The sequence below is a fragment of the Stylophora pistillata genome, chromosome 1 (genome assembly GCF_964205215.1).
Source record: "Stylophora pistillata chromosome 1, jaStyPist1.2, whole genome shotgun sequence".
Classification (NCBI taxonomy): Eukaryota; Metazoa; Cnidaria; class Anthozoa; order Scleractinia; family Pocilloporidae; genus Stylophora; species Stylophora pistillata.
In genome coordinates this window covers 19561776-19589228 of record NC_142519.1, presented here as the reverse complement: position 1 = coordinate 19589228, position 27453 = coordinate 19561776, and the positions used below count along the sequence as shown (strand labels likewise).

The following is a 27453-nucleotide window of genomic DNA, read 5'->3' as shown; positions in this document are numbered from 1 at the left end:
CTTAAGGTCCCAAATGTCTGCCAACGACTGCAAAGGTTCTGGCACGAAAATAAACGCCATGCAAGCACCTTCTCGTATTCATACTGTGAGCTCTTAGTTTTATTCACAAATAGTTCTGATTCAATAAAATATTACCAAAAGCCAATATTTGAGAACATGTCTCACCGTTTAACTCTCTCCCTCCGTCTCCATCTCCACATAACAGTTAAGCTAACTCCAAGTCGAGTTGCTGCTAGTTTTTCTTTTTTCATTGTAATTTTGAATTTTCCCTTTTGAACAGTAAGTTTACCACCAGTAACACTGAGCTTGAGTGCAAATGAGGCTCACATTCAGAAACCAAGTCACTAATACCGAGGAAATCAATAACATGTTGGTGAAAACTCCTAAAGTGTTTTTGGTTTTCCTCGATGGCGTTTCTTGTATCACCCACTAGCGTTTTTCTCCGATTAACGGTAAATCTGGCGACTGTGACGAACAACTGAGCGAGAGACTATGCCATTTAAAACAATCTAATTCTAACAGCCGACTGAATAAGGTCATACACAAATGACGAGTAAGCTGTTCAAACGTAATGTGCGAACGTCGTAACAGACCGCTCTTAAAGGGACTGGGGAGGAAATTTCACGAGTAGTAGGCTTCAAACTGACCTAGCCCAATGTAAAGTAGACATAAATAATAATAACAAAAAATACAATCCACGGTGAAGTTTTCACTTTTAATATTTAGGGGAACAAGAGTATTCTTTTGCAACTGGTTATACGAATATTTTGACCCCGAATGGTTTCACAGATCAGACCGCTTACAGTCGCTGACTAGTTTTGGCGCCAACTCTGCAACGAACTTTGCATAGCGGACAATCGCTGACTCCTCGTTACAACCGCTTTCCTCATAGCATTTCAGCCAGAAGCCACCATCATCACATATGCGATGATTCTTCCGGACCAACTCGACGAATTGCTTCTTGCACGAGTTGTGGATTTGTGTTGCGCACTGCTTGTCCTCGGCAGTTATAGCTAGAAGATAATATTGGTGAAAATGAACATGGATCAAAGGGGGAAATAAATGAATCCTTCAGGCGTGAAAAAAAGATGAACCAGTAACAAGTTAGACAGTTTTAACTTTGCCTATTGTTATAGTTCGAATTTTTTCAGGGAAATGGTGCTCCAGGGCCTTTCCATCGCATGGTTCCAATTTCTTACGGCAAGTGCCGTGTTAAGGCGAGGATTTTTGGGATAATATTTTCTTAAGGTAATTAGCCTTTGCTATTTACGCAGGCCAAGAGATTAGCATTTATTAGGTTGTAGAGTTAAGATATTTAGCCGGTGAGCACCAGAACGATAATGAACGTCTCTCATTTAGTTTTCCAGTGATGAAAGATCCCCCTTTAAATCTCTCTCTGCACGCTATTCAGTACATCGAGTGTCTTATTTCCTTGAACGCCTCATCTTTGTAGTTTCCTCCCTCGAGAGAAAATGTATTGTGCTGTTATAACCATCAAGCGAACTGGGTTTCATAACTCAAAAACGATTATTTTTCATTTAAGTGTGGATTAAGAGATAGGGTAATAGAGAGGTAAAGCTATATTTATAAGCTGACTTTCACTTCTTAAGGAAAGACTAGTTTTAGATATCAATCGAACTGATTTTTTACAACGTTATTCTAATTACTATTAGCCACTTACGTTTCGTCTTTAACCGCTCATAGATACGTCTAGGTTTGGCTGCATTATTGAGGCAAGAAAAGTGATGTAGTTACACAAATCGCTGGATCACATACATTTAATTAGAAGATTTGTGAGACGAAGAAATAAACAAAAAAATTCACATAAGGATGATCATTACTCGGCATTATGAAACGCAGGCTACGTCGACGGTCAGAAATTAAGAAAAACCGTTGCAGGCACGATACGGTGTTGAACCTCATTTCGAGTTATCAGCAAGGATGTAGAATGTAGAAAAGTGGGTAAATAAAGGGAGGGGAATATCACAGCAACTCTTTCTTCGTGCCACAACCAAAACTACACAAATGTTCTTACAGTCAGCAGGAAGGCGTTCGTAGAACTTTTGCAGCTGCTGATCGTCCCTCGGGCACGTGCCAAGAAACTTCTCCAGCGTTGCAACCATTAATACCCATCCTCTCCACCGTCTTATGTTTTCACCCTTGCAGCCACTCTTTGACCAAAAGCAGCCAAACACCATCTGTCGTAATAAAATGGCATGCATAACAGTAATAACATCGTAATCTGGACATGATCAGTTTCGTCTGCCGGTTTGGGAAAGTAAATTTTCATGAAGTCTATATCTTCATGTCTCATATTTGACAAGGTTCATTGTAGTTGATTTCATCAGTGGTCCTAATATCATCAACTAGTGTAAGGATACGATTATAACCTTGGAGATGAAAGCTTATGTCTGCATGGGTATCTTACACTCGATCTTGATTGCTGTGTCCCTGTGAACTGCCAAATTACTCAAAACACGCTAGTTCAACCCTTTTTTTCAAAGGAGAGAAGTCATTTTTCTCAAAGCTCTTTTTGAGTTCAGTTTCAGCTCATCAGGACCAATGAGATGTAACTGTATTTATACCAATTGCATTAATAAAAATGTATAGAACCTTTGAAGAAAAACTTACGTTTAAAATGTTTTTTGATTTCTGTGGACAGCAAATAATTAAAGTAAGATAACACATTTGCAGCGTTTTGTACATCCTTGTATATTGCAAACTTACTCTTCCATCACGTTACCTCTAAGCGCGTACAGTGAGAGCCTTCATCCGGCGCCTTGTCCAACAGCGCCACATAGGATTTTATGCATTTTCCCACAAGTTCTCTTTCACATGCATCAGAAAATAAAGTCAAATAAAAAAGAATAGCCAGGCAAAGCAACCGCTTCATTTTGATTTGAAGCTGAAAAGATGAAGAAGAACGAAAAAGATATAAGAAACAGTTATTGAATTAGGCACCATCTGAGTCACAGCCATTCCAACGTTGTAAGTCTCGGCCCAGCCGCCATCCACAAAGAACGCCGGTGCGTGAGCATGATTCGTTCGGATTTCATGAGGGGGGGTCTCAATGAGGTTAACCGTTAGCCGTAAAACGGCGAAAAAATTTAGTAGTTAGCTGTACAAACTGACACATTTTAACCGTTACTCGTAAAATAATTTAGCCATAAAAGTTTTCCTTTAAACCTCAACGGAAGGAAATTAACCGTCAGCCTTAAAATGGCGAACATTGTAACTATTAGCTAGAAAACTCATCACCACATTGAAACCCTCCATGAGCATTTTCTCAGCCGACTTACACGCCTAACAATGAATAAACATTCGACAGGTAGTCGGGGAGGTTTAAGGTTCAGATCACTAACGAGCACTTGGATTATTTTTATTTTCCATAAACCTTCTTTTAAAATTGGCTTTGTTTGCGGAGATACAGCCCTAAATAGCAGTTAAAGCGATAGGCCGTAGAGGAACATTGAAGTTTTCGGTGCATACTTGCAAAATATCGACAATTCGTCGCAAGTAGAGACATCTGCGACATTTTTTCACCTTCCTTTCCACCGGCCAATTCTTGTGTCTCATTCGAAAGAGACCAAAAAGGATTTATTTAGTTCAGTTCACAGAGGTACAACTTGAAAACATAGAACGGAGGAAATGATAAGGGCTGAAACGGTGTCTAAAGGTCGAGCTTGAAAAATTTAGCTTCACATTGGTACAGATACAAAAACTACAGACGAAGCAGTTCATTTAATCAGCTAGTCTTCCCACGCTTGGCGCCACCGTTCATATGATTTTGGTCATTACCACTATAGCACAGAGGTAGTTAATGGCTACGAGACATATCTACTTTTGAAAATCGGATATCCCCTCCATTTTAGTGAGCGTCTGGGATTAAAGACCACAAGAAATACTTTCTTTCCACGAAAATTTCGAATCAATATCATTCTTGTTTTTTGTTAACACATCAAACATAGAAAAATATATACAGCTGGACCTTGCAGAATCGTTTTGGTATGACACACGTTCGAATTTAGCAAATAGTTTGAAACGAATACGAAGGAATAGTAAGCTAAGTAAAGTCTTAACTAACTAGCTTGATCAACCTCAATGCCAAAGTTTATATGATTTTGGGAAAAAGACACCTACTGTTTTCAAGAATTGTTCCGAGCTTATCCTTCCACATGAGTTCAGACCATCTGGGATTTGAAGAACCCTGGTAGCGATCAGAAAATACTTATTTTCATACGATCAAATTAATTTCCTTTTTTTGTGTACACATTGACGTGTGAAAAGTAAATGAATTTGGCTTGTAATGAATCAGCTTTGGTGCTGAATATACATGTCAAGTTTTAGAACTATCCTTCTTTTTTCTAATTTGTGACCGTTAAACACTTTTTATTTGTTTTTCTGTTTTTTTTTGGCGGTTTTTTTTTCACCCATAAACCAGCATGATGTATCTATTCCTCACAATCGATTCAACTTTCAATGAATTAATAGAAACATAAAAGCACCGATGTTTGTCATTATCGATAATAACACGTTTTGTTGGTGTCATGTAGTTTGAAAGGTTGTTTTTCTTCCTCATTAAATTCCTATCAATCAAATTTTCGGTTTTAAACTGTAATTATATCGCTTTTATTATTCCTTGCTATTATATTTTACTTGATGACGGTTTTATTGGACCTGTTGTTGGTACTGGGATATTTATTTCTCCAGCGCTTTCTGAGACGGCGCCTTTGAAGTGTAAGAAAGTCAAACACATCTTCTAAGTTAACCAGTCATGTCCCCTCGCGCCCAGGACGTAAGTCTTAACTTTCTCAACTTGTATCCATGTGTTTCTTTGTTGCCTTTTCAGGATAATCTGATGCCATAGGAATAAACATCTCCAATTTTATACTTTCCTTGTTTCTCATTATCTATCCGCTTGACAAGCTGCTAGAGCCGGTCAATTCCAGTTCTAAAGCTTAGTTCACCTCTAGAGCCGTATAAAAATTAAAAGTTTCGTTATTTTTTTTTTAACGCCTTTGGAAGAAAAAGTAAAAGGAAACAAAGACTTTGCTTCGACAATCGAAATATGAATCATTTCGAATCGTAAGAGGTTGTCATAGAAATGTTTACATATATATTTACCTGACCCTAAGTGGAGTTTGCAAGCTTGTGGCGGCCGCCTACAAAAGTGAAGTTTACTCTAAACACACCCAAAAGTTGCCAAGTAATCAACAGTGAGGAGATAATTATCAGCTCGATGGCCTCGAGGGAGATATTTGCAGGGAGGTGAGTCTTGTAACAGTGACGTTTGCTACTAAATACATCCACAAGCTGCAAATTTGCACTGCTGTCAACAGTAACCAACAGTAAGGGGTTAATACAGAAAAGCTCGCGCTTTATACTCCGCCCTAACTAAGTGTAGCAGTTGGTCGGCAAATTATTTTATTCTATAGACAAAGTACATAAGCGCATATGTAACCTATATTTTTCTATTCTTTGTATTTTGTAAGGGGACAAATGTCAATTGGGGCTCGCCCTGTATTTTTCTCCTGCCATTATATTTTCGTTTATTTATTGCGTGTCTCTGTTCATGTATTTACTTGTAAATTGTATTTTTCAGGGGCAAATCTCAATAAACTAAACTAAGCCGATAACTATCAGGGAGCAAGTTTTTCAGTTCCATTTCAGGGCGAGTCACTTGAATTTTGTCACTCCTAGTGCGCAATAAATGGTATCATTATACATTACATGATTGGTCGAGAGCATACAGTCAATATGCAATAGCGCCTGTAAAGTTGACATAATAAGGTACTGGGTTATCATGTCGAGTTCAAAGTCTGCCTAGTCTCTAAGCCCCTCGTCAGTGTAGTGTTCTCAAACTTTTGCTGAACTCAGAGAAGTGTCTTCTTTTGCAGATTATTTTAAAAAGTGTAAAATAAAACAATTATTGAATTCCATTTCGCTTGATATCATAAATTATCAAATTCTGGGTCTGTGTTATCTGACTCAGCCATCGTCTTCGGCAGATAGATCAGAGTTCGGCATTGATAATTCATGATATCATGCTCAACCTCATTCGATAATTGCTTAACACGCGATTCGTGAAGACGCCATTGTCAATGCTCGTCGTGCCTCACTGAGGAGCAAATGTGAAAACAAGACAGCTTTATTTAATATTTTGGTCTACTCATGTTTTCAATTGGCATTAAGGGGTGCCTATTCATCCAACTATTTATTTGTTCACTCAGCTATTTTTTTAATGTACTTTTTGATTTTATTGGATTTCTTTTTACTTCTTTTTGTTTATTAGGCCGCTCAATCCACTTGGAAAACTATGCTGCATCACTTGTGAGGACAGAGCATACGTGTCTTAAGTCACATCGTCCACTTTATGCTATGTGAAAATATTCAATTTGTTATCTTGTTTTAGTGTGTTTGAGTGGCTTAGCGGAAATTAGTTTGGGAGCTTTTAAACTGTTAGAGCACGTTTCTTTCTTGCAAAATGTCTGTCTCTGCAGTTCATTACGTTTTTTACAGCGATCAATTTTTTTGTCCAAACGGAAAATTGGTATGAGTTACGAAAAGTAAGAAATGTTCTTTACGTCGTTTTCTAATTTGTCGTGACTGGAACAGATCGTTCAATGAGTGAGAACTCGGGGACCAAAGTGCACGACCCAAGCAACCTTTTTATCACAGTGGAACCACTCTGGCGCTAAATCTTCATTTTTCAAACAGTTCTCATTCAAGCACGAAAGAATTGGAAAATCATAATATGCAGGGTTTTCATGCAATATACCATTACCCTATTATAGAATTTCTGAGACTAAATGTTTCTCTTCTCGAGTATCCCACGTAGCGGGTACACAGATTAGTCATCCGTCAAGAAACATAGATACATTTTCTACCTTCTAAACACGTCTGTGATTAAATCTCATTTGATCTTATAACTTTCACAGTGATAAAGAGATTATCCCCTTATTGTACCGCCGCTATTTATCAGTTATCTATTTAGCCTTGAAGAGATAACTCATTGAACGTGAACTAAATGTTTTATAGCATGCAAATAGATGTGTTAATTCATTCAACAAGAATTTGCAGGGTTTTGTTTTCACAGATGGGCCGGGTACTCCCTGTAATGAAGTTATAAATGGGAATTGTAATGAAGTTATAAATGGGAATGTTCGGCCCAAGAGGAACATCCTAATTAGACTTTCAAGAATTAAGGAAAAGAAAATTGTAAAGAAAACTCCCGTTATAGTTTTCAGGTCTGAACATTTCTCAGTCTTCCATAAATATTTAAGAGGTTCGTCAAGAAAGAGGTAAATTTTTTTCAGAAATATTTTCCTTACCGTTGTTCAAGGCATGTACAACGCTTCTTTGTGTTTTTCTCACGACCAAGTACACACTTCATAAAAGACAAGGGGTGGAGTGTATCCATTCTTGATCTTGTTCGATGAAATTAACAGAATACTGGACAAAGGTCGTGCGGAGAAGAATAAGGATTTAACGGTATCAAGGCGCTCTGCACTTTTCACTACTGACCAACTCAGCAACCTTAACTTCTCCCCACGACTCCACAGCATTTCCTTTTTCTATCATACCCCCCGCATCAAATCGCATACAAATTACATATTATTTATTTTCCAAACACCTTAAGTACATAGATATCGGGACGAAAAAAAAAGAAAATCGAGATTTTCCTTACTCGACTTTTCAGGTTTTTGTCTTTATATTCTTTCTCCGATTTCTTTTTAGTATTGTCGATTTAAACTCATTAGAAAGTTGACTCGGAAAAACAAATGAAAACAAACAAAACAAAATAATCCGTTGTCTTAAAAATGTAAGCATTAAATCATTATCTCTATTAGATTACATCTAATAAGCCGTACTATGATAAGACTTTGAGTGGACTGGTTGTACGAATTAAGTAGAAATGAAATATTTGGTCTCATTTCTTTAAGATTCCCGCGGCTAAACGTTTAATGTTTGTGTTTAGTAAGCGCAGATGTATTTTTCATTTGGTTTTCCTTCTTACAGAAGTGTGGTATTTATGCGTGCATTTGAAACGTAATACTTATTAGATCTTTATTATCATAAGGAAAGCCAATTATCCTCTGGACCCAACTATCTATTGCTAAACTGCGAGAGGATCATTTCATTCTTCGGGTCAATTGGAAATGAATACTTTGAATTCTTCAAAGCACCGTAACCTCATACCACAAATTTTACCTCTAGCATTTCCAATTGCTTCATTTAAGAGACATGTCCAATAATTTTGTCGATTCGTGGCAATTAGCAGCAATTACCATGGAATTACAGCTTCCGTCCAGGATCATGGAACTCAGCAGCCATGGTCTGCCAATCATAAAAGAGCAATGAGAGTGTGTTTTTTTATGAAATTGTATATCATATCCTGAACTTGACCCCTATATCGGAGGGAGGCACTCCAAACTTGGACCCCCTTTGTTGGGCAAAGAAAGCCAGGCCAGTTCAAGGCTGTTATGAAAACATATAAACACTACACATAAAAAAGCTGATCGTGGTATTAGGTATTAATGAAAAGGCTCTCTATCGCGTTTCCTTTATTCAGCTTTCTACCAATTTCTCTTGAGTTGCAAACTTTGAATAAAATCCGTTATTATCAACCTTCTGCAAGGCAATACCCCAGTAAAATGGGAAAATAACAGCCTTCACATCGCATACCATTAGCATTACCGAAAAGAATGCTCTCTTTACTCGATGAAAACCTTTTTTTACAGGACGTGTAAATCGGATATCCCCTTTATTTCGAAATATAAGTATAAAATGAGGTTATTTACTAATAATTGATATTAGAGTTTCTTTAAAGTAATATGCAGACAATCCAACTCATCGCTCCATGAATGAGAGGTAAGTGGTTTTGGTGCGAGTTACATCAAATGGCACTTTTCAATGCCGTGGTACTCAGCCACTCAGCAAGGACACTTGATGAGGAAAAATGGATTTCCGGTTCATTACACTCTTTTACTCGTCGATCACGCTATTTTACGTCCAACCTCCAAGTGCAAAGATGATATTTTTATGTCACGCGAACCTACCGTCAAAAGAGAGACAGAGAAATATCCAATTTGTCAACCGACCTGTCATTGAATTCCGCCTTTAAACAGTGGATTAGGTGCGATACATAAATACCTCTAAGTCTCGCAGTTTTGCATATTACAACCGGTCATCTGTGTCAATAACAGAACAGGATCAATTTTCGCTGCGTCAGTCAACCAGCAATCAAAAGCAGACAGCGCTTGAAGTCTTAAACTGAATTTTAATTTCGCAATAAGTTGAAACGTATATCGCTAATGCAACCAAGTGAGATTGCCATCCCATTGGGCTGTCTGTCTTTGCTGGTCGTGGTTACTAACAGCTGTGTGTGCCTCTTGGTGTATTTACACCCCAAGTTAAGGACCTACACTAATGGATTCGTTGTGTCCCTCGCAGTGTCAGACATTCTCACAGGTGCGCTCCTTTTGCCTTTGTACATCGCTTTTCGAGCGCTCCCTGCCACGGGATACGTCGTATGCGCAATTTTGCTCACAGGGGTTGCCAATGTTTGTTTAGTGACTTTAGACAGATACCTGGCTATAAAGAAACCTTTCATTTACTATGCAGTCATGAGGAGACATTTCGTCAAATTCATTGTAGGTTCGTGGATTCTTCCTTTGTTTGTGTCAATTATTCCTCTCATTTGGAGGTCAGAACCAAGTATGGCTCACACAATCTACATGTTCATGATGCAAGGTATGGGCGTTGTTGTGCCGTATTTGTTTGTGTGCATGGCGTACTACCAGATATTTCAGCAAGCTAAGCTTATTGTCAGGCGCTTACGACGAGACAGCAGTATCGGCAGCTGGCGAGGAAAAGGGGACAACAAAACTAAATCGAAGAAAAACTCTAACGACACCATGGCTTCAGAAGCAAAAGTTGCCAAGATCTTTGCACTGATATCTATTTCCTTCTTGTTAAGTTGGACGCCAGTGTTATACTTAACCAGTGTTATATCTGCCATCACTGACAAAGCCACTGTGGACATGTTATCGCCGGTTTGGCTCTTGGACTTCTCTTTGTTTACTGTCGCATTGGGCTCTGCGGTTAATCCAATAGTCTATTCATTCTTTAAACCCGACTTCCGGGGCATTATCAAGAGAAAATTTCCTAAACGAACTCCTACATCAACTCAGACACAGGGATCAACATGTGTTGTTGATGTTTCTGTGATAACAAAGAACCTTGAAAATGAAAAACATGACAAAGAAACCGACCTATGAGAACTGTGAATATAACGCTTGGAATTCATCAAACAGGACAGAATGCCGCAATTATATAACTTCAGTATGTGGGTGAAGAAAATTTGTCATTTTCTGGTTTGGCTTTCACTAATTGATCCCAAACCAGCAAAAATGCTTACTTGATACGACTACTCAAACAGCCCGTTACAAGACCGCCATGGGCATGAACAATTAAATCCCCTATTAATGACTTAATCCATTTTTTTGCACGTTCTTTGAATTATTTGTTGTGTAGCTTATGTTGGAAAAATTAACTTAACACAACTCGGTGGATACATAATTCGTAAGTCTCTCAAGCAACCATATGTTGACAGCGTTTCATTTTTATGTTTAATTAATTTTATTCGAGCGAGGAAACTGAAAAAGTATAAGGTATAACGGTATAAAACCAGCGGCAGATATTCAGTTAATAGATTAATGTGTTGCTTACTTGCCATATGATGACTCGAGATACGGAACTGTTAGCCTCATCATTCAACACCCCAACCCTTATAAAGAAGTAAAACGTGTCGTATAAAGATTCCGTTTGTTCTTGTTGTGATAATCGGTTTAAGAGAATTCTCGCTCCGTGTTTCTCTAAAGGTAACTACTGTGGGGGGAGGGGGGGGTTAAGTTAGATCAAAACAAGAGATTCAAAACAGTAGTAGGAAAAGGGGGTTTCTGGCACATTTTCAAAATACTCTGAAAAACAGGGCAGTTTTGAAAAATGATTGTTTTCATTTTTTATCTCATTTAAAAAAAACAACGATGTTTTTGAGGCGAAATGACTGGCGCAGTTTCTTTCAAAAAAATCAAAGAAAAATTGAAGAATTTTGAGATTTGATTCAGTGGGTTTCTGGCACATTTTTTTCAAAATTCCCTGAAAAACAGGGCAGTTTTGGAAAAAATTCAATTGCCTCAAAAAGAAGGCAATTTAATCGTGTTTTGAAGGACATTTTGAAAAATGATTTTAATTTTTTATCTCATTTAAAAATGAAAGACGATGATTTTGAGGCAAAATGTTTGGCGCATTTTTTTCTTTCAAAAATCAAAGCAAAATTGAATAATTTTGAGATTTGATTCAGTGCGTTTCTGGCACATTTTTAAAATTGCCTGAAAAACAGGGCAGTTTGAAAACTGATTTTTTTAAGTTTTTATCTCATTTAAAAAAATAACGATGATTTTAAGGCAAAATGATTGGCGCATTATCTTCTTTCAAAAATCAAAGAAAAATTGAAGAATTTTGAGATTACATTGATTCTCAAGACAATCTCAAAATTCGTTTGAACCATCAGAAAAAACTAATGACAATATCTCAGAAAAAACTCATGATCGCGTTACTAATAGGTCACACTTTCAAGCTCTCTGTTGACGATGTTGAGCTGAGCATCAGAAAGAATGAAGATATGACATTTAACATTTCCTGAACCCGATCCTTTCCTGTTAATTGCAAGATGAACTCCATCTTTTGTATTCACCAATCTCAATCCTGAACCATGAAGATCATTGTCTCTCATGCTTCTAAGACCGATAAAGAGACCAAACCTGTCTCCAGCATAAAAGTCTGTTGCATTCATCGCGCTGTTCTCCTTCCCAAATCTTCTAAAGACTTCTTCCCACATATCTCTTGCCTGCATTCCTTGGCTGTAAATCTTATTTGGAATACCATCAACAGTCAGCTTAACATCAGTGATGTTGGGATTAAACGTCTTTTCATTATTTCTTGTTCCTGCTGTGTATGTCTCATAAAAGAGAAGAAGAAGCCCCTTCATAGACCTCCTAGGAACATTGATGTTCTCATTGATGATTGAGTCGGAACCTTTATCTATTGAGATTGTCTTGAGATGAGTGATATGCTCGTACATGAATCTCTTTCCATTTTTGTAGTTTGAAAGAGCTTCATCAGCGAGTTTTTGGCTGTGAATGACTTCATACTCAAGCTGGATGTCAGTCAATTTATAATAAAGTTTTGTTGGGTCGGATCCCTTCACAACACTACCAGTAGGTGCAAGCCTGAGCTCGAAGAGAAGCTCATCAGAAAGAGCTTTCGGAAAAAAGGCACCATGATCTTTCAAAATATCATGATTCAATGAAATCCTGTACATTTTCCCATAAACTTCATTGAGCTTATTTTCTTTATCAACGCCCGAAGTCTTCTTATCTCCAGCGCTACATCTGATTTTCGAAAGATTTTTAGACTGAATACCTTCTCTGAACATGTTTGCCCTCTCATTCTCAGTCAAGAAGAGGTCCTCCCAAAGCTTGAATAAATCATAACCATCAGTGTCTTGCACAATTTCTCCTGAAAACTTCCAAGTCAGTCGATCGACAAGAGCTCTTGCTACATTGTTCACGAGGAAATTGTTTGCATGCCCAGCGACTTCCAAGTTGAAGACGAGTGCAAGCGATCCAGGCACAAGTACTACCCCATTATCAAGTTTTGGAACTGGAACTCTGAGGACTTCACCAGGGAAAGCACTATTCGGGTTGAATGTTACTCTGTGAATCACACGGTCTGCCTTGAGAGCGTTTGACATCTTTTTTTCCAAACTCGGGCCAATTCTTTCACTGACTTCCATTTTTTAATAAAAGATATTTAAAAAAATGGCAGATTTTGGAGATACTGATCCTCTGTTAGAACATAATGATGATGATGATGATGATGATGATGATGATGATGATGAAGGAGACACAACAACACCTTTTCAACCAGACAAGAATTCAACTCCAGGGCCCTCAGGCGAAGAAATTCCAATGACGACAATGAACAGAGAGCAAGAAAAGGGCTCAAAAACTTCTGAGACATCTTTTATTGAAGGTGATATTTTTGGTTCGCGAGTTTTAACTTCAAATGAGAATGCATGGGAATCACTTACTACAATTTTTCCTGAGGCAGAAACTTCAGAACTTGAGGTTTCTTAGAGCAAGAAAGGAAGGTTGTAAGTGAAGATGTTTGGTCAAGGCAAGAAGACATATCCTTTGTTTATTGAAGAAAGAGGCACAAATGAGCAGAGGTTAAATCCAAGTCTCTCAAAAGAAATTAAAAAATCACTTGGCCCAGAGCGAGAGGTTTTGATTGCACAGAAGGACGAAGAAATTGAGAAGCTACAACAGTCAATTCAAGATGATCGAGATATTGCTGATGTGAGAATGAAAACCCTGCTATAAGAGAACGATCAAGAGAAAGAATAGCAGAAAATTAAGAGCAGATTGACGCACTTGAGAATGAAAGAGAGAGAATAGAAGAAAGATTATCGCTCCGTGAGAGAGTGAGAAACATCTTCAAAAAGTATGGTTTTACAGTCTCTGATGTTGTTTTGGCAGTTGGAACAACGATTGGAGTGATTGTGAGCACAAAACAAAAGGCTTGAAGACTGTTGGAAAAGTGGTGGGGAACGGGCTGAAGACTCTTGGAAAAAAGATCGCTGGAATTTTACCAGGTCTCATTGGTTCAATAGTCGGCTTCGTTTTCAGAGCCGCTGGCTCAGTGATCAGCTTTCTCGGACAAAATGCTTGGGCTCTGATAATGGGTGTTGCCATATTCGTGGTTGAGCGATTTCAAAACAAAAGGCGATGAATCAGGAAGGCAGAGACCAATCCAACTGAAATCAATCCAACCTTAATTTTATCATGATTTGTATCGCTCCCGCTGTCGATCTTGCTCACGCTTGTCTTCGTAGCCTCAGACTGAACCTCAGTTGAAGTCTTTTGAGAAGTAGGTCTCTTGATTGTTGATGAGCCCCCATTCATATGCTTAACTCCGACTGATTTCATATCCAAATTCACTGATTTATTGACCCCAAACTTTATGTCAGAGCTTGCCTTCTTCAGCTTGTTATTATACCCAACTGTGCTCTGTGTGTTCAAAAGAAGATTTGAAGGCATGAGCCAATTACCTGGTGAGATTGCAAGATCAAGTCTGACTTTCGTCTCATCAATCGCGAGCTGAAACCTCTGCACGCTCCTTGAGATGTCTGTCATTCTGATCGCATCCTCAACTAAAACAAGGAACTCACTCTGTGCCTCTTTCGCACTTCCTGATAAACCCAAGATGGATGATCTTACATTGACTTGCGAACCAAGAATACAATAAACAAATTAAATGCCTCAATCGACTGATTCAATCTCGCCATCCCGGCTTGCGCCAAGCCTTCTGACTTATCTGCCATGAAAAACTCAAACTGTTTTTCAACTTTAACATTGTCATTCCTTATGAAATATATCAGATTGCCTTTTTCAGCTTTTCTACCTTCATCGCTGAACTTGTTGTCACCAGGATATGGGATTGCAGTTACCATAGGTCCAGTATTTGTGACATAAATGAAAACAGATCCGAGACCGTGATTGCCTCCTTCTTCAAAGCGGAAGTCTGTGCTTGACGAAATTCCAAATTCTGAACACAATCTTTTGAACGACGGCTGATCGTAGTTATTTTTCATCTGACTGAAAGTTGTGTCGCCCGGGAGAGCCGATCCACTCTGTATTCCACCCATCTCAAAGAGAATTCTTCTGATTGTGAAATAAATGTGAAACTGCAGAAACGACTTGATCTGTTCTGGAACCATGTCAAGTAGTTCACGAGAGATTCCACAGCCTGAAGTAGCGCACCACACAGCAAAGTTGAGTTGTTGAGGCCAGTAGCTCATATTTGGCCCAGCAAGCCATCTCTTTGATTCTGCGTCTGAGCTGTGCTGAATTTTCATTCTTGTGAATATTTCTCTGAATTTTGCTTCGAAATATTGATTTGGGGTGACAAATATCTTTATCTCTTCATTAAGGTGACTTGTCGAAGTTTCGTGAAATGGAACTGCTGGAACCTCCTTAATTGCAGAAGGATTCAAAGTGAGCTCAATGGGAAACCCTGCTATTCCAAGCGCACGCTTCATTTCATCATCCCAGTCTTTTCTGATTGATCCTGAGACGCTAATTTGAACACCATCAGCTCGATTTAAGTAAACTTCTGTTTTTCCCTCCTTTTTGCTAAAGAATGTTACCTGCACTTTGAACTTGCTCAAATCTGCATTCGGATATTGTGCTTGGAAATCATTCCAGGCTTTTGTTCTTTTTTTCTCAGCAATTCTTTTTTGCTTCATCTGATCTTAACCCGCACGCAATGAACATTTTAATTTGTTTTTTTAAATCAAAATGGTTTTGTTGACAATTATTGAAGTTTCAAATGATTTCAAGTTCTCCTCAAAGAACCTCTTTTGAATCTTGTTGAGCGAAGCGTTGAGCATATCAGGCTGGTGAGCTGTTCTCTTCACAACTCATGGCACAACTTGAGTCGCTCTGGAGAAATATCTATATTTGATGCTCAGGACAATTCATCTGTAAAGACAATTCCTGAAGGAAATTATTCACTGAAAAGCCTTGGCGAAGCTCTTGAGGATAGATTGAAAAACGAAGGAGTCAAAGTACGACTGAATGCCGCAAGGGCAAGTTTGGAAATTAAAAATCCTCAAAACAAAAGGATTCTTCTTGATAATGATCTGGCTGATCTTCTTGGAATTAAACGGCGTTTGCAAAAAATCAATTTTGTCAAAACTTTTTCATCATTTAACAACTATCTTGTCCGCTGTGATCTTTTGGATGAGAATGAAAATTTATTCAATGGAAAGCCTTCACAAGTTCTTGCGTGTTTTGACATTGCAGGAGAACCCTTTGAGAGGGTAAACTATTTTTCTGAGACCCCATCACCGCGAAAAATATCTCAAAGGAATGACATCACATCAATGAAGATTTCTGTGACTGATGAAAATGACAAATAATTGATTTTAGTGGAATGCCAATGAGATTTGAGTTTGAAATAATCTAATTCTTAAAAATGTCTGCTGAAAATATTTTACCAAGTGCACCACCGCTGTATCCTTCTCTCCCAAATTCAGGCTCTGATTTAAGGTTGAAAAAGATTTGTGATTGCCAGAAGGAAATTGAAAATGAGATTTCACATCACCAGAAAGTCGCAAAAAAATACAAGAGAGTAAAACCTGTGTGCCGCATAACATCGTCAGTCACATCCATCACGGCAGCTCTTTTGTCGATAGGTGGTTTCGCAGGTGCTTTGAGCAGTGTGGGAATTATAATTTCTGTGCCTTTGACAAGCATTGCGGGTTTGCTTGCTTTAGCGTCTGCTGCGACGACTCTCGCGAACAAATCTCTCGTGAAAAAGACTGAAAAACATGAAAAAACCGTCTCTCTTGATGAAGCGAAGCAACGAACAATCAGCAGACTCGTGTCAAAGGCCATGAAAGACTCTTCGATAACAGATGCCGAATTCGCTTTGATACTGAGCGAAATTGATTAATATTATTCTTTGAAAAAAGAAATCAGAAAAAATAATTCGCGAAATTCTTCAGAGAAAGATGAGGAAGAGACTGCAACTCTCAGAGAGGAAATAAAAAAAGAATGCCAAAAAAAATTGGGCTCTCTGCTTACACTCGCAAAGAATTGAGAGTTGAATTCGACAAAAGACCGAGTGGGTTTTCTTTAGATACAATGAAATATATGAAGTCCATATATTTTGAACTGCGGTATTAGATACGTATGATGCACGATCCTCGCAGTAGATAGCGCTATTTAAGCAATAGCGAAAATCAGACCTGAAAAAAAAATCAGGCCTGTACGGGATTCGAACCACTGACCTCTGCGATACTAGTGCAGCGCTCTACCAATTGAGCTAACAAGCCAACTGGGAGCAGGCCGTTAAGTTGATTCGTAATAAACCCGTGAAAGTGATAAATCAGATACAATGAAATATATGAAGTTCATATATTTTGAACTTCGGTATTAGATACGTATGATGCACGATCTTCGCAGTAGATAGCGCAGTATTTTGAGCACAATCTATGTAGAAATAGATTATTATCTCTTAGGTACAGTTCATGCGCCAAGGTTTTCCAAAAATCACCCGCACGTGAAATGATCGATCGTTGCTTTTTTCACGTGTGTGTTGTTGACAGTGTAACCAAAGAGGCGATGAGAATCACTACCTCGTGTTAAGTAGTGAATTGATAGAATCTTTTACCCTGAATTTTATTATCACCCACTTCATTTTTATTTTTGTGCCCTTCACTTCGGCGTCTCTAAGTATTTTCACAAGCTCGCCCTCTATCCTCCTTGCGAACCGAGAACCGGCACTTTTTTTCTGAAGATTTTCTTTCGCCACGTACTTCTTTCACTTCGACAAGTTCCTCTTAAAAATTTTCTCCGTGCATGCCAATCTTGGAACTCGGACACTCGTCATTGTCCATATTTCAGAACTGTGCATTTCTTTCACGAGAGAAAGGGTTTAGCCTTCGTGGCGAAGATTGAAAATGACTCTCGACTAATGAGGGCATGAGAATTTCTATGGTTATTGTGAAAAGGCCACAAACAAAGTGCGAAAATATTATTTCAAAGAACGACAGAACAAGGGACCGCAGTTCCGCCTCTCGTTTTCGCAGCGGTAGCGGTTTCTTAGCAGTCACAAGATAAGTAGTAAAATCCGGCAAATCAAGCATCCGAAGAGCATCAAGATGAATCTCATGGACATTAACAGGCTTACTGATGGTCCAGTCCTCTATGTAATAACTTGGCTACAGCGGCAGAACTTGATAGCTAGTCCTCTGAGATGCGTGCCATGCAATAGAGGAATGGAATTAGAAGAGAGAAATCCACCAGACCACGTAGATGGATATGTGTGGTAAGAATAGACAGTACCAATACTAAACTTTTTTTAATATTTACTTTCTATCACTGACATACTACTAGTTAGTTTAGCATTGAAATAAGTGATCATCATAAATCGGAATTCTTCACGAGTTAGACCACTGCTTTCCCTTTTCCAAATTTAAGCAAAATGACTAACAATCGATCCTTGTCTATAATTATTAAATATTTTTCTTATAAGGAGATGCAAAGGCTGTAGAGGCAAAAAGTCTCTGAGAGAAGGCAGTTTTTTCGCCGAGTTTCCCCGGATTGCCCTGAAAAAACTCCTAATTGTGATCTATCTGTGGAGTCAGCGCGAGTTGCGCTCTAGAGTTTCTTCCATGGTTGGATTTACGAAAAACACCGTCGGACGCGTGTTTGCCACGCTCCGCTTCATTTGTTAGAGAGATATAGAAGATAGACCAGTCACCCCATTTGGCGGGCGTGTGTACGTGGTCAAGTGTGACGAAAGTTAATTCAAGCACAAATCGAAGGTGAGTAAGTGCACTGTCATTTTCATTTCAAACAGAGGCTTCTGTTTGAAAACTTAGTTTTGTAGCAACTTCTTGACAACTTTTAAAGGAAATCTATCAATTTCCGGGCTCGCCAAGTCTCATTTATTTATTTGCTTATGGTTTGACAGAGGTTACGCCCCCTTTTAAGATTGCCCCCCTGTAATACGCCCCCCTCTACTAGCTTAGAACATCCCAAAATCAGAGTAGTCTTCAGATTTGCCGCCAAGTATCAGACACATCCAACTCTCCGTACGGAAAAATTATTTTACCACGAAATATTAATAGGGTTTGATCCGCAAGCATTTTTTCTTGCTGCAAGTCATACATGTGCTCGCGAGCACAGCCAGGTTGAAGAATTGTCCGTTTTTCTGGCTACCATGCCCATAGTACAAAAACGCCTAACGCCCGCCATTAAATCTGGTAAGAAGGAGGGTTCATATGCCAAGAGGGTGCTTGATTTCGCACGCATCAAATCAAAGTTAATCGTTATTTTGACAAGCATGAATGCCAATGTAAATCTCCGTTTTAAAAAATTTAATCGTTATAGTATCAAAGAGGTCGCAGGGCCAGCGATGAAGTGTGGGTGTTTGGCGTGATTTCTACGGAACACAGTCCTTGTCGCGGCTACTTTCAAGTTGTAAGGAGAAGAGACCGCCGAACATTGTCCAATATTCTTCAAAGGGTCCTCCTGCCTGGGTCAGAAGTGCACACTGACGACTGGGCTGCGTACAGGAACCTTCATCTGTACGTTCCTACCGTGACCATGCACAGAATAGTTGTCCATCAGAACAAATTCGTTGATCCCGTTACTGGCGTACATACACAAGAGGCAGAGTCGGCGTGGGCGCGCGTCAAGTACTACGTAAAGAGGGAGAAAGGAATCCGCCAAAGGGACATCCAGGATTTCCTTGACGAACACATGTGGCGAGATTGGCGCGGGCTGGAAGCCGTTTTCGAAAATGTTCTGGCAATAGTACCAACGTACTATCCCTTATAAATAATAGCAACTCCATGAAAACTCCAGTATGCCTCTTGAAAAGTGTTTGTTTTATTCACCCCAAAACGAAGTGTTCGGGCTTTGATAAGGCCAAAACAAGGCGGAAAAACCATCACTTTTCCTAAACTTGCAACACAGCAAGGGGAAATTTCCTTTATATCTTTTGCTCAGCGAGGCTAAGCAATCTTGGAATTGTGAACAATTTCATTACCGACACTTTCGGCTTAATTTTTCGCTTTTTTTTTTCTCGCACATCGCCTCTAAATGAATAGTTGAAATAAAGTGAATCTCGCGACTTAATAAACTGACATAACCAGAAGGTAATGATTATTGCCAATGTGACACAAAGTAAGGAGTCATTCGTTGAAAGCAAAACGGATGGGTAAGCTCAATGATACTCTACAAATAAAGGCTCGCACTTGCTTAATTAATGGTTTATTTCATCCATTCATTTCTTTTGTGATAATAGATAGGTTTTCACAACTTATTTAAATAATAGCCTATTTTCTGTGACTCCACCCACACAAAGGAAATACTGTTGGCGATTTTTACATAATTTTGATTTCAGTATCAACAAGATGCGAACAACTATGCCCATCAAATGAAATGAAAAGTCCTTTTCGTCGATAGGTAATGGTGGCCCTAATAATCTCTACTTTTATACACTGTAAAGGTTCTAGAGAAAGGAATCGTTTATTCAAAGCAAAACTGATTTCGATAGGTTTGCTCATCCAAACAATAAAGGTTCGCACTCCCTTAGTTAATAGTTGATTTTATCCATTCATTCTTTTCTGACCATTAATATTGGTTCTCACAACTTATTTAAACAACCCCCCCCCCCTTCCTTCTAATCCAGCCACACATAACCGCAAAAACTGTCGGTGGTTATCACAATTTTAGATAAGCAATTTTGATTTCAGTAGAAACAGAACTTTATACAACGAAGCGAAGCACTTGTCAAACTTGAAAAGTAGTATTGTCGTAATGAAATCGACAATAACTCAAGAATTAATGTCATTCCAAAATTAAGCAAGGTATAATTCGAAATCTGCAGACGTGCTCTACGTATTCTTGAATGACTTATTCGACATGATTTTTTAAAACAACTTAAATGTTGAAAATATGCAGACATTGGAGATCTCAGCCTGTGGAAAATGTTTATCTAAACAAAATGCAATCTTCCCATTTATAAGTGCAGTACCAGGAAGTATCTCTTAAAATAATCATTGTCCCATGAACACTTTTTGTCATTGAATAAGGTGTGGAAATACAACTTTAATATACCTGTTATCAAAGTGCGCGAGTGCTTGTCGAGAGTCACTGTGGTTTACTTTCCTATTGGTTGTTGAAGGGAAGTTGTTTCCTGTGAATTTGGATATTCTACCACGTAGGCGGTTTATTCCTTCACACTCCTAACAAAAGCTAGAGAGAGAGAAAGAGAGAGAGCCTCCGAGCGAAGAGAAACGACAAGCCATTTTAAACTTACCAAACATGAGTCACTCTCGTTCGTTTTTTACTACATCGCATTCAGCGATTCTATCCCAGCTGAATGAATACCTGTGTAATGTTTGGTAAGTTGAAGTTATTACCATTTGCTATAAATATTTAACTTGTGTCTTGAGTGGATAATACAGTTCACGCCATTTTCGGAATAACATGCCAGCCTGGAGCTATTTTCCTGACCTTACTTCGCCTTCTCTTTTACAGCAAGAATCCCATTCTAGACGCAGAACTAGCAACACCGTGTGGCCATTCCTTTTGTGGTTTCTGCGTGGATATGTTTAAGAAAACAAGCCAAGGGCAATCCAGCACATGCGAGATGTGCCATCAGCCTGTGACGGCGTTCTGCTCAAACCGCCTCGCGAATACCATGCTTGGGATGGTCCATGGGCAGTGCAAGTGCTGCGGAGAGAATATTGCGCTAAACCGGGCCAAAGATCACCTAGAACGGTGTCCGGAGTTAGAATTAAATTGTCAGGAATGCCAAGAAAGCATGAAAAGGAAACAACTAGACGCACACAAAGCGACGTGTCCAATGGTGGAAGTCCTCTGCAAATGTGGCATCAGCTTCAAAAGAAAAGATAAAAAGAAACACGGAGATCTAACTTGTAGTGTTACAGAGGTGCCTTGCCCACTTAAATGTGGACAAAATATCACGAGGTAATTTCAAATAGGACTTTTGGAAGATACGTGAGTTAAGCCTTGTCTTTTCGCAAAACTTGCAACGTGATACCAACTTTTTTTTTATCACCTTGTGGCATCAGAAGGGCAAATTCTAATTATGGGTATCTTTTGATTTCTATAATTCCTTTACGTACCTCAGGAGCAAACATATAAAGAGAATATCTTAGCTGATTTCTTTATTTAATCATGATATCGTTATTGTTTTGCCTAATTTCATATAGTTCCCTTCACCACGCTTAAGTATACTTTAAATTATGATGATCCAAAGAGTAACCTATCCTGTTAAAAATTATCCTTAAATGCGCTTACGATGGAATCATATCATCCGATGTTTCCGAGTAACCTGAATGCTTAGAGGTTATGTAACGTATTAATCATTCAGCTCTCAAACAGCCTGGTGTTACAAGCTGTACCAGTAAGAAGCAAAACACGGCATAAGGATGTGAGATGATTAATACTGCATGTCATTTTTGACAAGGTTTCTTTTTATTTCAAAAGGAGTTTAATACCATCTCATTCGATTGATTGTGGAGAAAGAGTGTGTATCTGCCCTATGAAAGGTTGCGAAAAGGCAATACGAAGGAAAAACAAGGAAGAACACATGGAGGGAAACCAAAGAAAACATTTGTCCCTAATGACCAAGGAACGCCAGAAATTTCTCTGGAACGTCCTCGCTAAGGTAGGTGGATGATAAAATGTGCAAATAAAGGAGGGGTGGGTATCGGCTGTTAGCTTTTCTTTTCTTTTTTCTTTTTGCTCTTAACTTAAAAAAGCCATAATTTGGGTTGGATTTTTTAATGCAATAGAAATTTGTTTCCTTTAAATGTATCATATATAATTAAATAGTTTCAGTCACTTTTACCAAAGCTCGCGTTGCAATAGCCTTCTACGCAGACTTTCTTTGGGCTCGTCACGCAATCTTCCTCCCCCACGAACTAAGAAATAAAAGGATCAATTTTTGCCCCCGTTTCTTTAGAATTCGCTTTTGTAAGCAACGAGCCGTTTCATTGGCCATTTTGTTGATCATTATAACGTGGTTTTGTGCCAGTCGTTTTCGTCTTTCGCCCACGCCCTAGGCGATCGATGCAATACTGCAAAAAGGCTTAGGGTTTTATTACGAGAACTAATAGCCAAAGTACTGGTTTGAAATAATGATAGAATAATTCATCCCTTATTCTATGGTGTAGCATGTGGTACATTTTGCTCATCGCTCTAGATTTTCCTCGCCTTTAAGTCTACGGAGCTCGTAAAAATAGTGAGCGCCTGGGAACATACGAAAATCCTTACGAAACTCGCTAGGCACATTACTTTACATTAAATGTTTTTCACATGTTTTATCTCAAAAGTATGTATATTATTTTCTTTTTTCAGGTACCACAAAACTTAAAACCAAAACCAAATGGAATGGTTACTGTATTCACCTGGACATTACCCGCAGCAAAGCCGAATGCAGTAATGCGCTCTTTGTATTGTATTGTATTGTAATCTTTATTTAGACACGATCAATTCATCAGCCTATAAAAATACATATCACATACGCTAAGATATTTAAAATTAAAACTACATACTATAACACTAAAGCTGTTTTCCGTGAATGCCGTGCGTTAGACTTTAAAAATGTCATTGATCTTACGTTTAAATAACCCCAGAGACTCTGTGTTCCTTATATCGCGTGGTAAACTGTTCCATAATGTGGCGCCATTGTAGCTAAAGCTTTTTCTATAATAATTAGTGCGCGGTAGTGGAACATTAAGCTTATTTTCAGAGTCCCTGAGGTCATAAGCAGAGTCACGCCACGTAAACTTTGAATATAGATACCTTGGAGCTAGCCCGTGCAGACATCTAAACATCATGGTGGCTTTATGGATTTCCTGCTGGCGTGCAAGATTTTTCCACCCTAAAAACTCGAGTAGCTCAGTTGCATCAGCATCATAGTTAGAGAATGTCAACACACGGGCTGCTCTATTCTGCAATTTCTGCAGTTTGTCTCGTAGCGTTTTCCCACAGCTACCCCAAACAATGTCACAGTAATCAAAGTGAGGTTTTACTAAAGCTTGGTAGATGAGATGTAAGGTTGATGCTGGGATCAGGTGTTCGCTTTAGGGCCCCGATACCAGAGGCGATCTTTTTCGTTAGTTTTTCGATGTGACTATGCCAATCGAGTATGCCAATATTTGAAAAGTGGGAGAGACAGTGGTGTATCCTTATCGACACCAATGATTGCACTTATCTTCAGTACTCCCAAGGTGCTGATTCAGCGTGCGTATCTGTAAGGTAAGTTTCTAAATCTTGACAATGAACATATTAGAGTCAGTTGCCGCTGCAGAGTGGACCCTATGTATCCTAGTTTCATTACTGAGAGCGAATGAAGTTCTGTCAGAGGGTGTGGATAAAACGTGGCCTAGGCCATGGCCTACCCTGTGGCCTACCCTATGGCCTACCCTGTGGCCTAACCTATGGCCTAACGTATGGCCTACAGGTAGGCAGATTTTTAAGAACATAAAAATAAAATCAGTAAGAGTCGAACGAATACGCTGGCCTACAAAAGGGTATACTAAGAGGTCGCTAACACGATTTTCAACGTCCGAGGGAACGAAACACTGCAAATATCACAGCACTCAACTATACCGGTAGGTTAATGGGGAAGGGAGAGGAGGGGCCAATATATTACGTGGTCGCAAAGGCGTAATTCCTTTCGTAAACGGCCGTTGCCATTTGAAACGGTCAATTTTGCCATTTTGAAACGGTCGTTGTCATTTGTCGAAACAGTCGTTGCCATTTTGTAATGAATGGAAACGACTGTTCTCGGAAATGGCAACGACCGTTTCAAAATGGCAACGGTCGTTTACGAAAGGGAAAATTGCGTCGCAGAGGATATGCAAAATGGCGGTCAGTTGGTGACATATAGTGGAGTGCTAGTGTAAAAATGTAATCAGGAACGGCGTTATATCGGAGAGCATATACGGGAAAGAAAAAGCAAACATAACGTGCCAGGCCAATTTTTTAAGTGCCTCTTAAGTGCTGTAGAGTATTAAATTTGCAACGAGCACCCCGGGACACGCACGCATCGCCGTCGTAAACATTTCGCAAACTTTACTTGCTTTTTCCAAAGAAAGGGCCAGTATTGCACTAATTTGAAAGGATAGCTGATATGATGATGTTTGCCCAAAAGTTGCGTTTAACCGGCTTCTGTTCCTCGATTTCGTTATTCTATCAGAAGGTTAAGAAATTTTGATAGGAATGTGGCCCCCAAAACAGCAGAAGAAAGTCGTTGGTATGATAGTACTCAGGAAAACGTTGAAAGGTTTCCAGCAATGCTATCCTTTTGAAGATCTGACCACCGGTAGGCCATAGAGTAGGCCACAGGGTAGGCCACGTTTTGTCCACACCCTTTCTCAGAACGATCTTGTTTGCAAGGAGCAAAAAAGGGACTTTAATGTCTTGCTCTTATCCCTAGAAGATTTTACGTTAATTCTATTATAACCAGTATCAAATATGATAGATCGAATGAAAAAAAATTGACACATCCAAAATTTGAACTTCAGGAACTGCAATTATTTAATTAAAACAGGTTGAGTTTATTATCTGAATATATCAACAAAGTTGAAATGGTAAATTGGCCACCGTTGCTATTACGTTGCTTTTACCTAATCATTCTAAGCAACACATGGCAATCTGCGGTCTTTCCTTACACTTAGGTAGCACAGAAAGCCAGAAAACTCTTGAACAAAAGCTCATCTTTCAAACCGGCAGTCTAAATCCCACAGGTATCAACGAACGCTTTTCATTCCACTAATTTATTCGTGTTTTTCTCGTTGCCATGTTCCCACCAATCCTGTAGCTCCTTTTTCTGCCTTCAAAAGCACACACAACCCACAATTCCTCTATTCGCTCCAACGAAGGGCTAATGCTCGAAACGTCGGCTTTTACAGCTGGACCTTGCAGAATCGTTTTGGTATGACACACGTTCGAATTTAGCAAATAGTTTGAAACGAATACCAAGGAATAGTAAGCTAAGTAAAGTCTTAACTAACTAGCTTGATCAACCTCAATGCCAAAGTTTATAAGATTTTGGGTAAAAGACACCTACTTTTTTCAAGAATTGTTCCGAGCTTATCCTTCCACATGAGTTCAGACCATCTGGGATTTGAAGAACCCTGGTAGCGATCAGAAAATACTTATTTTCGTACGATCAAATTAATTTCCTTTTTTTGTTTACACATTGACGTGTGAAAAGTAAATGAATTTGGCTTGTAATGAATCAGCTTTGGTGCTGAATATACATGTCAAGTTTTAGAACTATCCTTCTTTTTTCTAATTTGTGACCGTTAAACACTTTTTATTTGTTTTTCTGTTTTTTTGGGCGGTTTTTTTTTTCACTCATAAACCAGCATGATGTATCTATTACTCACAATCGATTCAACCTTCAATGAATTAATAGAAACATAAAAGCACCGATATTTGTCATTATCGATAATAACACGTTTTGTTGGTGTCATGTAGTTTGAAAGGTTGTTTTTCTTCCTCATTAAATTCCTATCAATCAAATTTTCGGTTTTAAACTGTAATTATATCGCTTTTATCATTCCTTGCTTTTATGTTTTTCTTCATGACGGTTTTATTGGACCTGTTGTTGATACTGGGATATTTATTTCTCCAGCGCTTTCTGAGACGGCGCCTTTGAAGTGTAAGAAAGTCAAACACATCTTTTAAGTTAACCAGTCATGTCCCCTCACGCCCAGGACGTAAGTCTTAACTTTCTCAACTTGTATCCATGTGTTTCTTTGTTGCCTGTTCAGGATAATCTGATGCCATAGGAATAAACATCTCCAATTTTATACTTTCCTTGTTTCTCATTATCTATCCGCTTGACAAGCTGCTAGAGCCGGTCAATTCCAGTTCTAAAGCTTAGTTCACCTCTAGAGCCGTATAAAAATTAAAAGTTTGGTTATTTTTTTAACGCCTTTGGAAGAAAAATTAAAAGGAAACAAAGACTTTGCTTCGACAATCGAAATATGAATCATTTCGAATCGTAAGAAGAAGTTGTCATAGAAATCTTTACATATATATTTGCCTGACCCTGAGTGGAGTTTGCAAGCTTGTGGCGGCCGCCTACAAAAGTGAAGTTTACTCTAAACACACCCAAAAGTTGCCAAGTAATCAACAGTGAGGAGATAATTATCAGCTCGATGGCCTCGAGGGGGATATTTGCAGGGAGGTGAGTCTTATAACAGTGACGTTTGCTACTAAATACATCCACAAGCTGCAAATTTGCACTGCTGTCAACAGTAAGCAACAGTAAGGGGTTTTATACAGAAAAGCTCACGCTTTATACTCCGCCCTAACTAAGTGTAGCAGTTGGTCGGCAAATTATTTTAATCTACAGACAAAGTACATAAGTGCATATGTAACTTATATTTTTCTATTCTTTATATTTTGTAAGGGGACAAATGTCAATTGGGGCTCGCCCTGTATTTTTCTCCTGCCATTATATTTTTGTTTATTTATTGCGTGTCTCTGTTCATGTATTTACTTGTAAATTGTATTTTTCAGTGGCAAATCTCAATAAACTAAACTAAGCGGATAACTATCACGGAGCAAGTTTTTCAGTTCCATTTCAGGGCGAGTCACTTGAATTTTGTCACTCCTAGTGCGCAATAAATGGTATCATTATACATTACATGATTGGTCGAGAGCATACAGTCAATATGCAATGGCGCCTGTAGAGTTGACATGATAAGGTACTGGGTTATTATGTCGAGTTCAAAGTCTGCCTAGTTTCTAAGCCCCT

At 38.8% G+C, this 27453-nt stretch overlaps 5 protein-coding genes and 1 pseudogene across 8 annotated transcripts; 3 read left to right on the top strand and 3 right to left on the bottom strand.

The window, feature by feature from the left end:
* Positions 1–701: 701 nt before the first annotated feature.
* Positions 702–25849, bottom strand: LOC111337564 (uncharacterized). Of its 4 annotated transcripts, XM_088742622.1 has the most exons (6): positions 7332–7547; positions 5125–5329; positions 2744–2905; positions 2036–2198; positions 1682–1720; positions 702–1013 (listed from the first exon to the last, which is right to left on the bottom strand). In XM_088742622.1, exons 3-6 carry the CDS (start codon positions 2891–2893, stop codon positions 784–786), a joined length of 582 nt encoding a protein of 193 aa, XP_088598748.1. In that variant the 5' UTR covers positions 2894–2905; positions 5125–5329; positions 7332–7547; the 3' UTR covers positions 702–783. The 4 variants fall into 4 exon arrangements, with proteins under 4 accessions (XP_088598748.1, XP_088598739.1, XP_088598752.1 ...); XM_088742613.1 differs by lacking the exons at positions 5125–5329; positions 7332–7547 and adding an exon at positions 25753–25849; XM_088742626.1 differs by lacking the exon at positions 5125–5329.
* Positions 8575–10821, top strand: LOC148741576 (octopamine receptor beta-1R-like). The gene is made up of 2 exons (XM_088742562.1): positions 8575–9471; positions 9658–10821. The coding sequence occupies exons 1-2, from the start codon at positions 9315–9317 to the stop codon at positions 10278–10280; spliced, it is 780 nt and encodes a 259-aa protein (XP_088598688.1). The 5' UTR covers positions 8575–9314; the 3' UTR covers positions 10281–10821.
* LOC148741575 (uncharacterized) lies at positions 11621–13168 on the bottom strand. The gene has a single exon (XM_088734310.1). It carries the CDS (start codon positions 12857–12859, stop codon positions 11621–11623), a length of 1239 nt encoding a protein of 412 aa, XP_088590436.1. The 5' UTR covers positions 12860–13168.
* LOC148741574 (uncharacterized) lies at positions 13839–15358 on the bottom strand. Its single transcript, XM_088734253.1, is given in 2 exon segments — positions 13839–14381; positions 14384–15358. Coding segments are annotated over 2 exon segments (1326 nt in total). The 5' UTR covers positions 15167–15358.
* Positions 17530–19903, top strand: LOC148741573 (uncharacterized; annotated as a pseudogene).
* LOC148741572 (uncharacterized) lies at positions 21052–23257 on the top strand. The gene is made up of 3 exons (XM_088742603.1): positions 21052–21638; positions 22161–22341; positions 23034–23257. The coding sequence occupies exons 1-3, from the start codon at positions 21256–21258 to the stop codon at positions 23145–23147; spliced, it is 678 nt and encodes a 225-aa protein (XP_088598729.1). The 5' UTR covers positions 21052–21255; the 3' UTR covers positions 23148–23257.
* Positions 25850–27453: the final 1604 nt, after the last annotated feature.